This window comes from Megalops cyprinoides, chromosome 15 (genome assembly GCF_013368585.1).
Source record: "Megalops cyprinoides isolate fMegCyp1 chromosome 15, fMegCyp1.pri, whole genome shotgun sequence".
NCBI classification, from domain to species: Eukaryota; Metazoa; Chordata; class Actinopteri; order Elopiformes; family Megalopidae; genus Megalops; species Megalops cyprinoides.
The window spans coordinates 12,631,570-12,644,314 of NC_050597.1; the positions used below are offsets into that span (position 1 = coordinate 12,631,570).

The 12,745-nt window shown below is 41.2% G+C and overlaps 1 protein-coding gene across 1 annotated transcript; it reads left to right on the plus strand.

The window, feature by feature from the left end:
- Window positions 1–1,245: 1,245 nt before the first annotated feature.
- Window positions 1,246–12,436, plus strand: tsnax (translin-associated factor X). Its single transcript, XM_036547067.1, has 6 exons — window positions 1,246–1,380; window positions 2,124–2,231; window positions 2,557–2,671; window positions 3,044–3,174; window positions 9,874–9,995; window positions 11,740–12,436. Exons 1-6 carry the CDS (start codon window positions 1,365–1,367, stop codon window positions 12,109–12,111), a joined length of 864 nt encoding a protein of 287 aa, XP_036402960.1. The 5' UTR covers window positions 1,246–1,364; the 3' UTR covers window positions 12,112–12,436.
- The last annotated feature ends 309 nt before the right edge of the window (window positions 12,437–12,745 follow it).

Genomic DNA, 12,745 nt, shown 5'->3' on the forward strand with positions numbered 1-12,745 from the left:
TACTAGAAGGTTATCTGCACTTACAGTAATACTATAACTTGACACAGTTGCTTACTGTAGCTTATACTGCACTATTCTTTGACTCATTCAGCGCTACTGCACATACCATCAGTCTGTTATTTGTAATCTGTAATCCAGAACCATTTTATATATTATACAACTGTAAATATCATAGCATATATTATATACACTGTATATATCACTGTATATATCTATCTGTAAATTCGTCCATAACTACTGACCTCATAATGTACATATCACATTGTATATATCCATCTGTACAAAAAATGTCCATAGCAATCATCTTATACTGTACATACATATAACTGTAATATATCCTCTGCACTTGCTGCTTACTGCACTTCTGGTTAGATGCTAACTGCATTTCGTTGCCTTGTACTTGTTACATGTGTAATGACAATAAAGTTGAATCTAATCTAATCTAATCTAAATTTGCTCCTGTCAGAATTATGATAGAACATACTAAACTTCTAAACATGATGTGATTATGTTCAGGGTCTGATTGCATTTTTTAATAGCCTAATAATAATAAAATTAAATTCAAAAGAATCATGACAGAAACATATTCTACTTTCTGAAAGCTTACATTTTAAACATTTAATTTAATATTGTAAAACAGACATGTATCCAAACAGGTTCGATTTCATTGTTCTTTTAATTTGTTTTTGACGCACAGTTAAACGTTTTCAAAGGTCCCCCGGTGGCTTAGCAACAAACATTTAATGGGCTATATTTTAATAACTGCACACAATTTTTGAGATTATGCCAAACGCACATTATGCTTTCTTCTTTTACCGGTTACAGAAGCAAACAATCGGGATTTATTTTTTTAAAACCTCATATGTCAGCGTTTACCTCACACTAGAAACAATGGGCTATACTTTTGAGTTAACACCATGGCGCATCATAACACACCTGCGAAAATGACGGGCCATTTAAAATACATTTCCCAGAATGCAATTCTGAATACGTATTTGTACATCGCAAGTCTGAAGCAGTACGGAGTAGAGCCAGCACTGTGCCAGTATGTAAAAGGTATTACACAATCATTGTTAAACGTGGATACAAGCTTTGTCGCAGCAGTAAGGGACATCTATAAATCCAAGAATAATTTAAAAGCATTTAAATTCTATAATTACTTCCTCGCATTCAAAAAATCTCGGACACTTTAAAACGGCACCAATACTCGAACCTTGCAGGAGTGGGACACGCATGTCTGGAAAGCCTACACTGCTGTACACAAGCCTGTATCGTCCGCATATGTGAGCAGGTGATAGGATTACAGTTCGTCAATCATACATAAACTCAACCAGATGATATATTGGTACAGCTATATTTAAGTCATGAGTAAGAAAGAAGGTAACGAAATTTAAGTTTCCATTTAACATGATAGCTAGTTTACTGTATCCTGCTAATTCATATATCTGTTAAAGTGACGCATGCTTGGGTAAAGCTAGTTTAGCTAGCTAAAGAACACTTTTCTTTGGGAGTACAGTGGCATAATTTACTGGTAATAACTGCATTTTAAGGCAATACAAATAGCACCGTAGTGCTCTGTGTAACATGCTAGCAGGCATAGCCTCAGTAATAAATTTTAGTCGCTGCATACTTTTATGAAAGACTGAAGCCATGATCTCAAGTGCAACTTCACTGGTGTATGACCGCCACACCGCTCAAATTCATTTCTTCTTAATTAGTGCAGTTGTACTGGAACCTGAATTACACGTTATTTGAGATGCAGTTATCACTTAGTTGAAAAGCATCTCGAGCCAGTTTCCAGAGCCAGCAGTGATCACTCCTCATAGTGATGGTACAGGTCTTTTTTTTATTACTATGTAATTTATACCCTTAACATACCAGGTGAGTGCTTGACACGTTTTGAGTCCCAGAAATTACATACAATAGCGGAAATCATAGCAGCGAGCGTCAGAAGTGGAGCGTTTCCTAGAAAAATTCAACTCATTGTATCAACTTTCTTATAGCCGAAAATTATATGACTTTGAAATAAGGTAGTTCATAAATGAATGCCACTGACCCATAATGTTATTTTTTATGCTTATGGGCCACTGTTCCGCTTTCCTTTGTATCTGATTGTTTCTCAGGCGAAGCATGCCTTCGGAAACGGAAACAAGTCTCTACACAGGCTCCAAAAAGTGAGGATGGTGATGAAGGTGCCAGCCCATCTTCAGCTGTGTTGTCTGCGTTCAAAAGTATGAAATTGACATTATATGTGTCGTGCATGTGTTTCAAGTGGTTTCAGGGTTGCAAGGTGTGAAATATTGTAGCGTTTCTCAAACTCAGCCAAAGTGTAATTGTGACCGTGCCAAGTTCTGGGATTCTTCTGATTCTTTCATATTAGGTAGTTGCAAAGGTATGCACAGGTGTTGTCTTTAAAAGAGAAGCAGTTTTTCAGACAGATGAGTGGAGTGATATTGAACTGTTAGAGTTGATGTCATCACCTTGCACATGTTTTCTCTAGTTGACTATAAATGGCTTCAAGAGATAGTCATATGAACATTTTTTCCTTCCACGTAGCTTTTCAGATAGAGCTCGACACCAAACATGATAAATATGAGAGGCTGGTCAAATTGAGTCGTGACATCACCATTGAAAGCAAGAGGACAATTTTTCTTCTTCATAGGGTGACAAGGTAAGTGCTACACCGAATGGAATACAGGTGATAAATGGAATACACAGCACAAAAGTGAAAAACCGTTACGCTTCTTACTTGGAACTGGTGCCCCATGCATTAATATTAAAAAACAGACTTTTCCTGTTGTGGGCACATAAACTGTTTTAAAAATGGCATTCACCATCAGATTTATTTTATTTGGCTTTGGTGTGACATTTTGGGAGTCAGTTATGTCTTTGTCTGTAGAAATACATTATTGTTTTCCCTGTCCAAATACGTGGATTTCTGCAGCAGGAGCTCCTTTAATGCTTGTGTGAGAGTTTAGAAGTGTAGTTTTGAGCTCCAGCATGGCTTTTACTCGTCTCCTCCGGGTGTCTGTGTTGGCCTCAGTGTTCCGGATGCAGAGGAGGTGCTGGCCGAGGCTGATCTGAAGCTGGATGGAGTGAGACTGAAGATCAGGCAGATAGCTGAGGAGCTGAGAGGGGAGGATCTCTACCAGTTCCATAAGGCTTTTACTCCAGGTGAATCCCCTGCAGTCTCCTTTTGAATTCCTGCAGAAATGTCACAGAGGGCTTTGTTTCAGTTCCACCTCCTCTCTGTGTTTGAAAGATCCGAGCCATTTCCTTTGTAGGGTCAGCAGAGTGGTAACTGCTGTTGCTGACTACAGACCTGACGCTACCCCAACAAATGTTTTAGTCCTCAGATGTGCTCCTGTGCAGACACAGACACCAACACAGTTTTAGTCATGATTTAGAAAGTTGTGTTTTTTTTTCACTTTTCCAGTGATTTTACATTGCATATAATGCATGATGCTGTAGTCAGATCACCCTCACACTGAAATATTGACAGGCTTTTTCATAGCTTATTCTTCCTGTAGCACAAATTATTGTGACAGACAACAACCCTGTAAAACTGTTGCTTTTGTAAAACATGTAAACAATCTATAAGGTTGTAGTTCAGCTGATCAGATCATACGGATGAAACTTGAAACCCTCTTAAAAACATATATTGGTATTTGGTCAATGGGATTGCTACATACTTAGTATTTAATATTAATTTTCATTGAGTAGCTTATTACTTTTCTGTAGTTTTTAAAATCATCAGTCCTGCTGTTCTCATTTTGTATGTGGGGTTACTTTTTATCTTATATACATCCTAGTCACAATTTCCTTTTGTTATGTACATTTTTGCTTAAGTGGTTGTGCAGTGATAAGCACAATTGATTCATTTCTCACACAGAAACAATTAGCAGATTTCACAGATTTTATAAGATGTCATGAAGCTAATGTTTGCTGAAAATGCATAAGTATCTTTGAATGACAACTGTTGCTAGATTAAGAAATGTTATTCTGTGACCAAACATGTAGATTTCATTGATTCATTGCCTTTTATTTTTATCTAAAGTTAAGTTTCCTCACAAATGTCAGTCAGTTGACCCGATAAGATAATGTCAGTTTATTAAAATATCTTCTTGGCCTAACAGGATCTGGATAATATCTTGTTCCCTCTGGGTTTTCAGTACCACTTAATGTCTTTCACATAACAGGAAGTTACATTTTTGATATCTGAGAGCTATTAATGAAATCTATCTTTGTTGCCCTTTATCTCTCCCAAGCACACACTCTATGTTATCAAGTTTCGTTATGAGAATAAAGTAATATTTCTTAATGTTGAATGATACCGTTGAGGCTGCATGGCCCACAGATGGATAACTCGGCAAGTGCAAAGTCTATTTTTATATGAAGAGCCTGAAGTGCAGGGTATGAAATATGATACTTATCAGCTGGGGGCTGGAACTAGATTTTCATCTTGTTTGCTAAACATCAAATGTTAAAGGAGCTGACCAATGTTATGCTATTCTTGTCATACTAGTGTTGATTGCGTTTGTTTTCAGAACTCATTTTTGGGTAGGTTGCTAGTTTTTGGCAACTGTCAAAGAAGATACTAGGCTAATCTCAACCCACTTTGTTGGCAAGCAAGATCTTAGAGAGTTGGTATGTCATCAGTGTGATATAATATTGAAACACTTCTATTTGTACCAGCATGTACTAAGTAAATAAAAAAACTTCCTAACTGAAAATATCATGCAGCATGATAACAGCAAGGAAATATTACAGGTTTTCCACACTTTAGATGTTTGTGACATTTTCATGTTTCATGTTCATATCTCATCCACTGTTCCTTCTTGAGTGCAGGACATACTATGTCACTAGTTGGCCTAGTTGGCCTGTCTGTGAATGTTATATATTGTATTATGGCTGGCTCTCACAGTTTAGTTAGCCAGCGGCTGGACCGTTTGATATGTTTAATATCTGAAGTCCCACTTCTGCCACGACTTTGTTACGTGCAATAAATTTGCTGAATGACTCCCAATCAGATTTGATGATTGTGTGAAAGGAACAATCACGTAGGGCACTAATTAGTACACGCCCCTTGATATGGAGTGACCCAAGATCAAGCTTTCCCGCTGCAATCTGAGATTTTTTTTTCTTGGGGGCAGACATATTGTCTGCCAAGTTTTGAAGGAAACATTTTGGGTTGTAGCATTTTAGCAGTTATCTAGCTGCTGTGGAAGTCATTTTTAGATTGTGGTCACAGAGGATTTGCCAGAGAGTATCCGCATTGACGTGACCAGTGGCACTTCCCACCAATTAGTTCTTTTTTTAAAATTTTATCATCTTTATTAGATTACGTAAGTGCTCAATAATGCTGTGGCTATTGCCCTGAGCTGATAAAAGATGACTGGACTCAAAGTTCCCAGTAACTTTTAATGGGTTTGTTTTTCCATACGGGCACTCCAAAATATTGGGAGCTAAATTTGAACATAATTGTCACTGATATGGATAGTGGCGGCGCTTTGATAAGTGGGTTAGTCTGAGACAGCAGATGGTTTCTGTAGCTTTTTTAGTTTCCCTCGGTTTACTGCACTTGTGCAGACACGGCTGGGGAGTCACGTATTTCGTACAGTCCTGAGGCTATCGGACGCGGAAGAGCCCAGCACTTCACCTATTATGCTAGATGCAACTCGGGAGTTGAAAATATCAATGTGAATATGTGTAATCTGTTTTGTTTTGGTTTAGCGATAAGGTAATGCTTTGGGTAAGAGACACACATGGTTCTCATCTTTCCTGCTGAGCTTCAAGGCAGAATATCAGATATGTTGTTGAGATTTTTTTAGTAGTATATATTCATAAATAACCAATAAATATATATTTTTGACCTCATTTCATACCAGTCAATGAAAGAAACTTTAAAACCTCATCTGAGTGGACAGAGATGACAGTTCTTTTTTAATGATGGCTTCTTGCCAGCACAACACTGAATAGAGAATATTCTCTTCCTATACGTTGCGCATTACTTGTGCGATATAATACCCTCACATTTACAAGTGCCGGTGCAAGACTACATCTTGCACACTTTGATCAGGCTTCTCTGACGTGCAGTAAAATTTGTGGACCGGAAACTCGCTTTAATCAGGTCTTCTGGGATGCTCTGGAGCGTTGTCGTCATTCAGGAAGGCCAGGTTTGCTGAGCTGAAGCACACTTGCTTTGCAGAGGAGAACTCCTGCGCTGCCTGGTCATCTCAGAGAAACACACTCTTTCCCTTGAATATCACCGCCAGGCCTGCTGCCTGCGCCACAGTAGCACATGCAGCTTTGCATTACATGCATTTCACACTGCAATCCATTACATGCATGGCACATGTATTGGAAGAGAGAGAGAGAGAGCTTTCTGGAATCCTCAGTGTGAGGTCCCCTATGTAGGTGTCTGCTCTAGTAGCCAGGTATTAATTGTTCAGTCGAAATAATTGCTTTGTAAAGAAATCCGTTGGGTAGGTGCTACAGGCATTAGCCGTTTCCCATTGAGAAGTTAAGACAGTACAGCCCTGGAGGAATGCAGGTTTATACCTGTTGTGTGAATTAGAGACCCACGGAGGCTTTGAGAGAAGAATTACCTACTTGTTTTCCCAGACGTCTGCTATGGCTATGAGCAACTTTAACTTTGCCTAAATGGCCAGACCATGATAAAAAAAAGTGTCATGGCAAAGACAAAGACCTGCTTAGTTGTGTCTGGATATGTCGCTGGGATCTGTGCCAGTTGGGCTGAATTGAATTCTATAATGGAATTGTCGATTTTTGATTCAATTGTAGTGAACATAACAGATGTTGTAATTAAATTTGTACACGCAGAGGATCCATGATTGGACTGGACCAGTGGAAGTGAGTCATGCATTAGAAAGGGCAATGAATGATGTGGTTGACATCGACCGGTGGGGAATAACCTTGCAGGTCTGATGTGGCAGCTTTGTTAGGCAGATCTAAAGGTCATAACAGACAATGCTCTCTCTCACACACTCGCATCGTTGCATGTAGAATTGACCCTACTTTTTCCACATTGCGCTGAGCCAAGAGTATTTGGCACTGAAGTATGTCTTTCAGATGACTGGTATGGTGGCACACTTACCCTTCTCTTTCAGTGTGCTGGAAGGAAAAAAGGTTGGTATTCAGTGTAAGAACCAGGAAATCTGTGTGTTAATAATTCCATGGGGGGGGTAACGGTCCTGAAAGACTAAATGTAATTGAATTTTTTTATTATTTGCACACCAATCTGACAATCCTTTTTTAAAAGTCTGGGTTAAGTACAGTGCTTGCAAGTTTAATGCCAGCTTTTTTTTTGCACAATAGCACATTATAAGACACTGGTTGAGAGAGAGCAGTTGCAAAGAAGTTTATATAACCAAAAAGCAAAGCTGCACATGGAAAAATGACCCTGTGAATGCTTAGTAGAAGTGGATTTTTGAGCGATGTGAAACGGGGATTGTGAAAGATGAGCCAGACCAACAAAAGGTGCAAGAGTAAGCCACTGCTGCGGTTAAGTGGTGTGGAGGCAGCTTAATGCAGGGATACTCTGATATGGGCAGAGGCTAGAGGGCAGTGCCGTTCCGCACGCCCCAAACAGTGATGCCCAGGCTAGGAGGTTCTGTAGTGCAGTGATGCGTGGCCTCGTCCATGCCCGGCGGCATATTGGTATAAACACCCGCACGCGTGCCAGGCACGGCAAAAGCCAGCGCACTCTGGCACACTCAGGCGCTTGTCAGGGAGACCCATCAGGGGACATGGAAGCGTTTCCCCTCGCTGTCTCATGGGAGACAGAAAAACAAACAAACAAAGGAAAATGCCGCTGGCTTCGTTCTGGCCTGCCGTGCTTGGCACCGTGCTGGGTTTCTTAGGTCGTCCCTGCCCACTTTCCATGTGGAAGACTGGCTACTTGAGCTCTGCCAGGTATGTTGGCATTAGTGTGGCACTGGTAAAGATGTGCACATTCCAGGTGGGTGTGTTTTAAGACATTCCTCTGTGGGGATTAGGCAAGAAGAGAGTTTCCCCAGAGAGTAGTTTTCCAGGCCTTTCTATCATTCGCTGCTGCACTCTCAACACTCCTCACCACTAGGGGGAGCTGGACAGTCTAATGTGGTCATGAATTTTATCATCTATTGTTACTAAAACCAACTACCTTTTATTTCACTTAAAACCCATCATTCCAACTTCACTTCAGTCCACTGTCTTTGAGAAGGAACAGCCAGACATTGGGTGTTTGATACAGGGAGTGGTTATTGCCTGAGCTTTTCATATAGGTGTTTTGCACTGAACAACATCAGTACTATTATGTAACAAAGGGCCTTTTTAGTAATAAGGGAGCTCACTCTGAAACCACAGTCTCAGCTGATGCCACTTTAGCTGGCATATTCAGCTTTACATTTGAGAGAAACCAGGAACACTGGAGCCATAATTACTGCCCCACAATGCTGAAGGCGCATTTTTGTTTGTTTATCCCTTAATGGGTAATGGTTAATGATTGTGATGTACCAGGCCAGCCAGTTCTACCTGCAGCTTGTGCCAGCCTGGCTCCAGCTCTTAGTGGAAGAGGCATTAAGGTGTGTATGGCTTTGAGTTTTGTGACACAATTGCATACCCACCTGTAGTTTCATGCAGATGGAATTTTGTTAAACTGCTTTAGATGAAAAGGTGATCTCCATGTAGATTCTGGGTGCCACATACTGGTCAGGAAGTGCTCCCTGTACATCATATTCATGCAACTCCTTGAATGAGTCTTTTCTTTTTCCTAGAAGTAGAGGCAACCTCTTTGTTTGTGGACATGGGTTTAATGTCCTTGTGTTATTTAGTGTAAATCCAAGCATCTGTATCTATTACCAGTAAATATAACAAACTGGTGGCGTGGCTCAAGAAACTGATTTTTTGTAAGATTAGGGAACATAAATGGTGGTAGCTGTGCAGTTGTTCCTGGTGGCATGCATCACAGAGACGGTATTAAAATCAAACAGCACTGCAGGTGACTGCTCCTGGATGGGAAGAGGTGAGAATTTACACCTTGGTGTTACCTACTGAACCATAAAGGTTCTAATAAATTAGCTACTGGTGGAAACTCAATAGACAGTGTCATTTATGTCTCGCATGTTGCTTCTCCCTGCAGAGTCCTGACCAGTCTGCCTGCTGAGTCTGCACAAGAATAATATTATGAACGTTCAAGAGTAGGATTGATTTATAAAATCACTTCATATTTCTTTACTTTCATTTTTTGAAGAGCAGATAAGATGTATCCACCATTAATTGCAAGAGGTTTGTCAGTCTCTTTAGATCTTACAGTTCTATTGGAATAACTTGTTTGTGTTATGTTGTATATGTAGTGGCAGTGAGGTTTCATGGTGTTTTAGTGAGGTCCACCAACTCCTCCTTGTCATCCCTTCAAATGTTTGCTTTTTCAACAGAATCAAGGACTTGGTGAAGTGAATGACTACAGTGCTGTCATGTATTTATGAACTTAGTAGTGTGGACACCTCTACCCTGAATATACACGTAATTGGTACCACTGAATATCCCTCACAACAGGAAATGGCTCATGGATGCTCAATCAGTGTTCGGGATTGTATATGTAGAATCTTGACAGGTGGGCCCAGTCATTTCCATCTGCCCTAGTACGCTGACGCCCGGTCAGATCCTGAAAACACAGGCGTCAGAATGACATCAGCCTGATATACCAGACCCTTTAATGGCCTCGTAAGACGACCATAGATATTAGGTCCTGACAACCCAGACATCAAAGACACATCAGTCTGATGTACCAGACCCTCTGGTGGACTTCTAAGACGGCTGTAGATATGTATGTGTGAGAGTGAGCATCAGTAACCTCAGTCTCTCCCACAGGGATCCAGGAGTATGTGGAAGCCGTGTCCTTCCAGCACTTCATCAGGCACCGCTCTCTGATCAGCCTGGAGGAGATCAATGCCAGGCTGGTGTTTCTGAAAGAAGACAAGGCAGAGACAAAGGTATTCTTCTTCCTATTGGTATTGTAGTGAGTCAAGGTAATGAAATGTTCCAGCACAGCAGAACTTAATGAGCCATTTTGAAACCCCCAGATGCAAATGTTTATGCAAAGCAGCATCCGTACAGTGATATCTTGGAAAACTGTTACATTACATTACATTATTGCCATTCAGCATATGCTCTTATCCAGTGCGAGTATTAGTTTCTTACATAGGTCACAATTTTTACGTGTTATCCATCTGTACAGCTGGATATCTGCTGAGGCAATTCTGGGTTAGGTACCTTGCACAAGGGTATTGCAGCAATGCCCCAGCAGTTTTTGGTTACAAGCCCCGCTCCTCACCACTGTGCTATGCTGTCGCCCGTTGCAGATTTCTGCCTGTGTTGACCTGTGGGGCTTGGGTCAGGTAGCGGGACTCTACTTTGCAGCGCTTACACCAGGCTTATCAGTTTGGTCAGTGCCCTGCCATGGCTCTTCGTTCCAATTTTAGACAGAGATAATGGATGCTCGCTCTGCACATTAGCACAACTCACTGAAAATAACTGCTTCCACTATCATCAGGCCAAATTGTGCCCTGAAGTCTTTGGAAGCAGCCTTGCCATGGATGTGTATCAGGTTGATGCCCCTCATGTCTGCCCTTTCCATTTTTAGAAGAACAATGTAACCGCTGGCACAGAGTAATGAGATGATAAGTACAACGTAGCCGTTGGATCTTCAGCTTTGTACATAAAAACGTAGGGCTTGAATACCATTTTAACTGCACTTGCCAATGCACATATGTGCATGTGTTTACAGTGCTGAATACTCTACTGTTCACTCTAAGAAAGCATCTTGATTCCTCTGATTCCCCTTCAAGTCTCCCCTGAATCCCCTCATCTTTAGCGCAAAAGCTAATGAAAGCCCTTGTCTCATAGTCGGCCCAGTGCAAACCATGATCAGATGCCATTGCTAAAAGTGATCTTCAACAGTTTCCTTTTTGTTTTTCCTTTTCCTTTTGTTTTTCCTCATGCCATTACATTGGTGTCACACCGTTATGCAGTTTGCTGCCGCACATTTTAACAGTATCTGGTAATAGTACACTATTCACATTAACAGGAATCATCTATTTAGTAGCTGCTGTGACCCAGAGTGGATTACAAGGCTAGTGTAGCATGATAAATTTAACTATGTATCACAAGAGCAAAAAAAAAAACCAACAATAATAGGTACAGAGCAGCCAATGTAACAGTAACTGGACTAAGGAAAGCAGAAAAGCAGTGCTAAAATAAAAGCATGTAACAGTAAAAACTCTAACATTGTGTTCTAACATTCTAAGCTTATTCTGAGCTAACATATTTTCTTAATGTTCTCTTAATATTGATCTGTAAAAGCAAAAGTACATTACAGGTAACAGGTCTTAAAACAAAACAGGTTTGTAACCACAAGGGTACTCAATTCTTACTCTGTAACCTAAACAAGGTCTGATGTGGTAGTGAATGTGGGCAATGCCATATTCAGGTGTGAAAAGGTGAATTTTACCCATTTTGAAAATGAACTTGTGAAAAGACTCTGAGAGCTCATCTTAAAATTTGGGGAAGTTGCACCGAAAAGTTTTGCACAGCAAAAGTTTATTGTCTAGTCACGTGAACAACAGCCAATCTCCCAGACAGCACTTTGCATGCAGTCTGAAACTAGTAAGAAGTTTCTAAAGGTCTTTGTACATGAAGGGGCAGTAATGATCTCTGTTCACTCTCTCCGGGCTGAAGGACCCATCAGAGCAGCAGCGGATGAAGGTACTGACCTTCCAGGTGACGCCCACCGACTACCTGCTGGGTGTGGCTGACCTGACGGGTGAGCTGATGCGCATGTGCATCAGCAGCGTGGGGAACGGCGACATCGACACGCCCTTCCAGCTCAGCCAGTTCCTGCGGCAGATCTACGACGGCTTCTCCTACATCGGCAACACGGGGCCCTACGAGGTGTCCAAGAAGCTGCACACGCTCAAGCAGAGCCTGGGCAAGGTGGAGGACGCCTGCTACACCCTGCGCGTCAGGGGCTCCGAGATCCCCAGGCACATGCTGGCCGACGTCTTCTCCAGCAGGGCGGCGCTCATCGACCCCGACGAAGGGGTGGCCTAAGACGTGCCGCTCGGCTGCGCTGCCTCTTACTGTTTTTTGTTGTTCAGGTTTTTTTTTCTGTAAATGTTTTTTTTTTGCCTTCAATGTTACTCTGAACTTTAAAGGGTTTGTATTCCACGGCTCTGTTGCGCATCCTTTGAGAGAGAAGGAGTGTGAAGCACATGATTTCTTTGAAAGAGGTTCGCCTCAGAACATGCAGGACTCTGTGCCAAATCATTCTTGGCTCTTCATCAGGTTGCTGGGGTGTTCATTACCGACAGCTTCTGTGTGTTTTTGTTTGTTTCCTCTTTTTTTAATGTACACGCCCTGGATGCATCAGAGCTGTAATGGCAGTCAGAATAAAAATGTTTGTCTAAAGCCCTTTGCCTCGTGTTCTCTGTTGAATGGGCATCACACCTGAGCAGATGTGGCAGTGGCGGTCAGGTTCTTTTTTAACTTATTCATCTTTTAGGTTGATTCACATAGCATCAAGTAGCTAATTACCTGCATACTGGCACTTACATTGGAGTGTACTGATGGTCAAAATCCATCCCTTGACCCTATTGCATACACAAAGCACTATATTAATATATATTATTTATAGACTCTCTGGAAACCAACATTTGCTCCCATTACTGAACTAACAGACCAACTG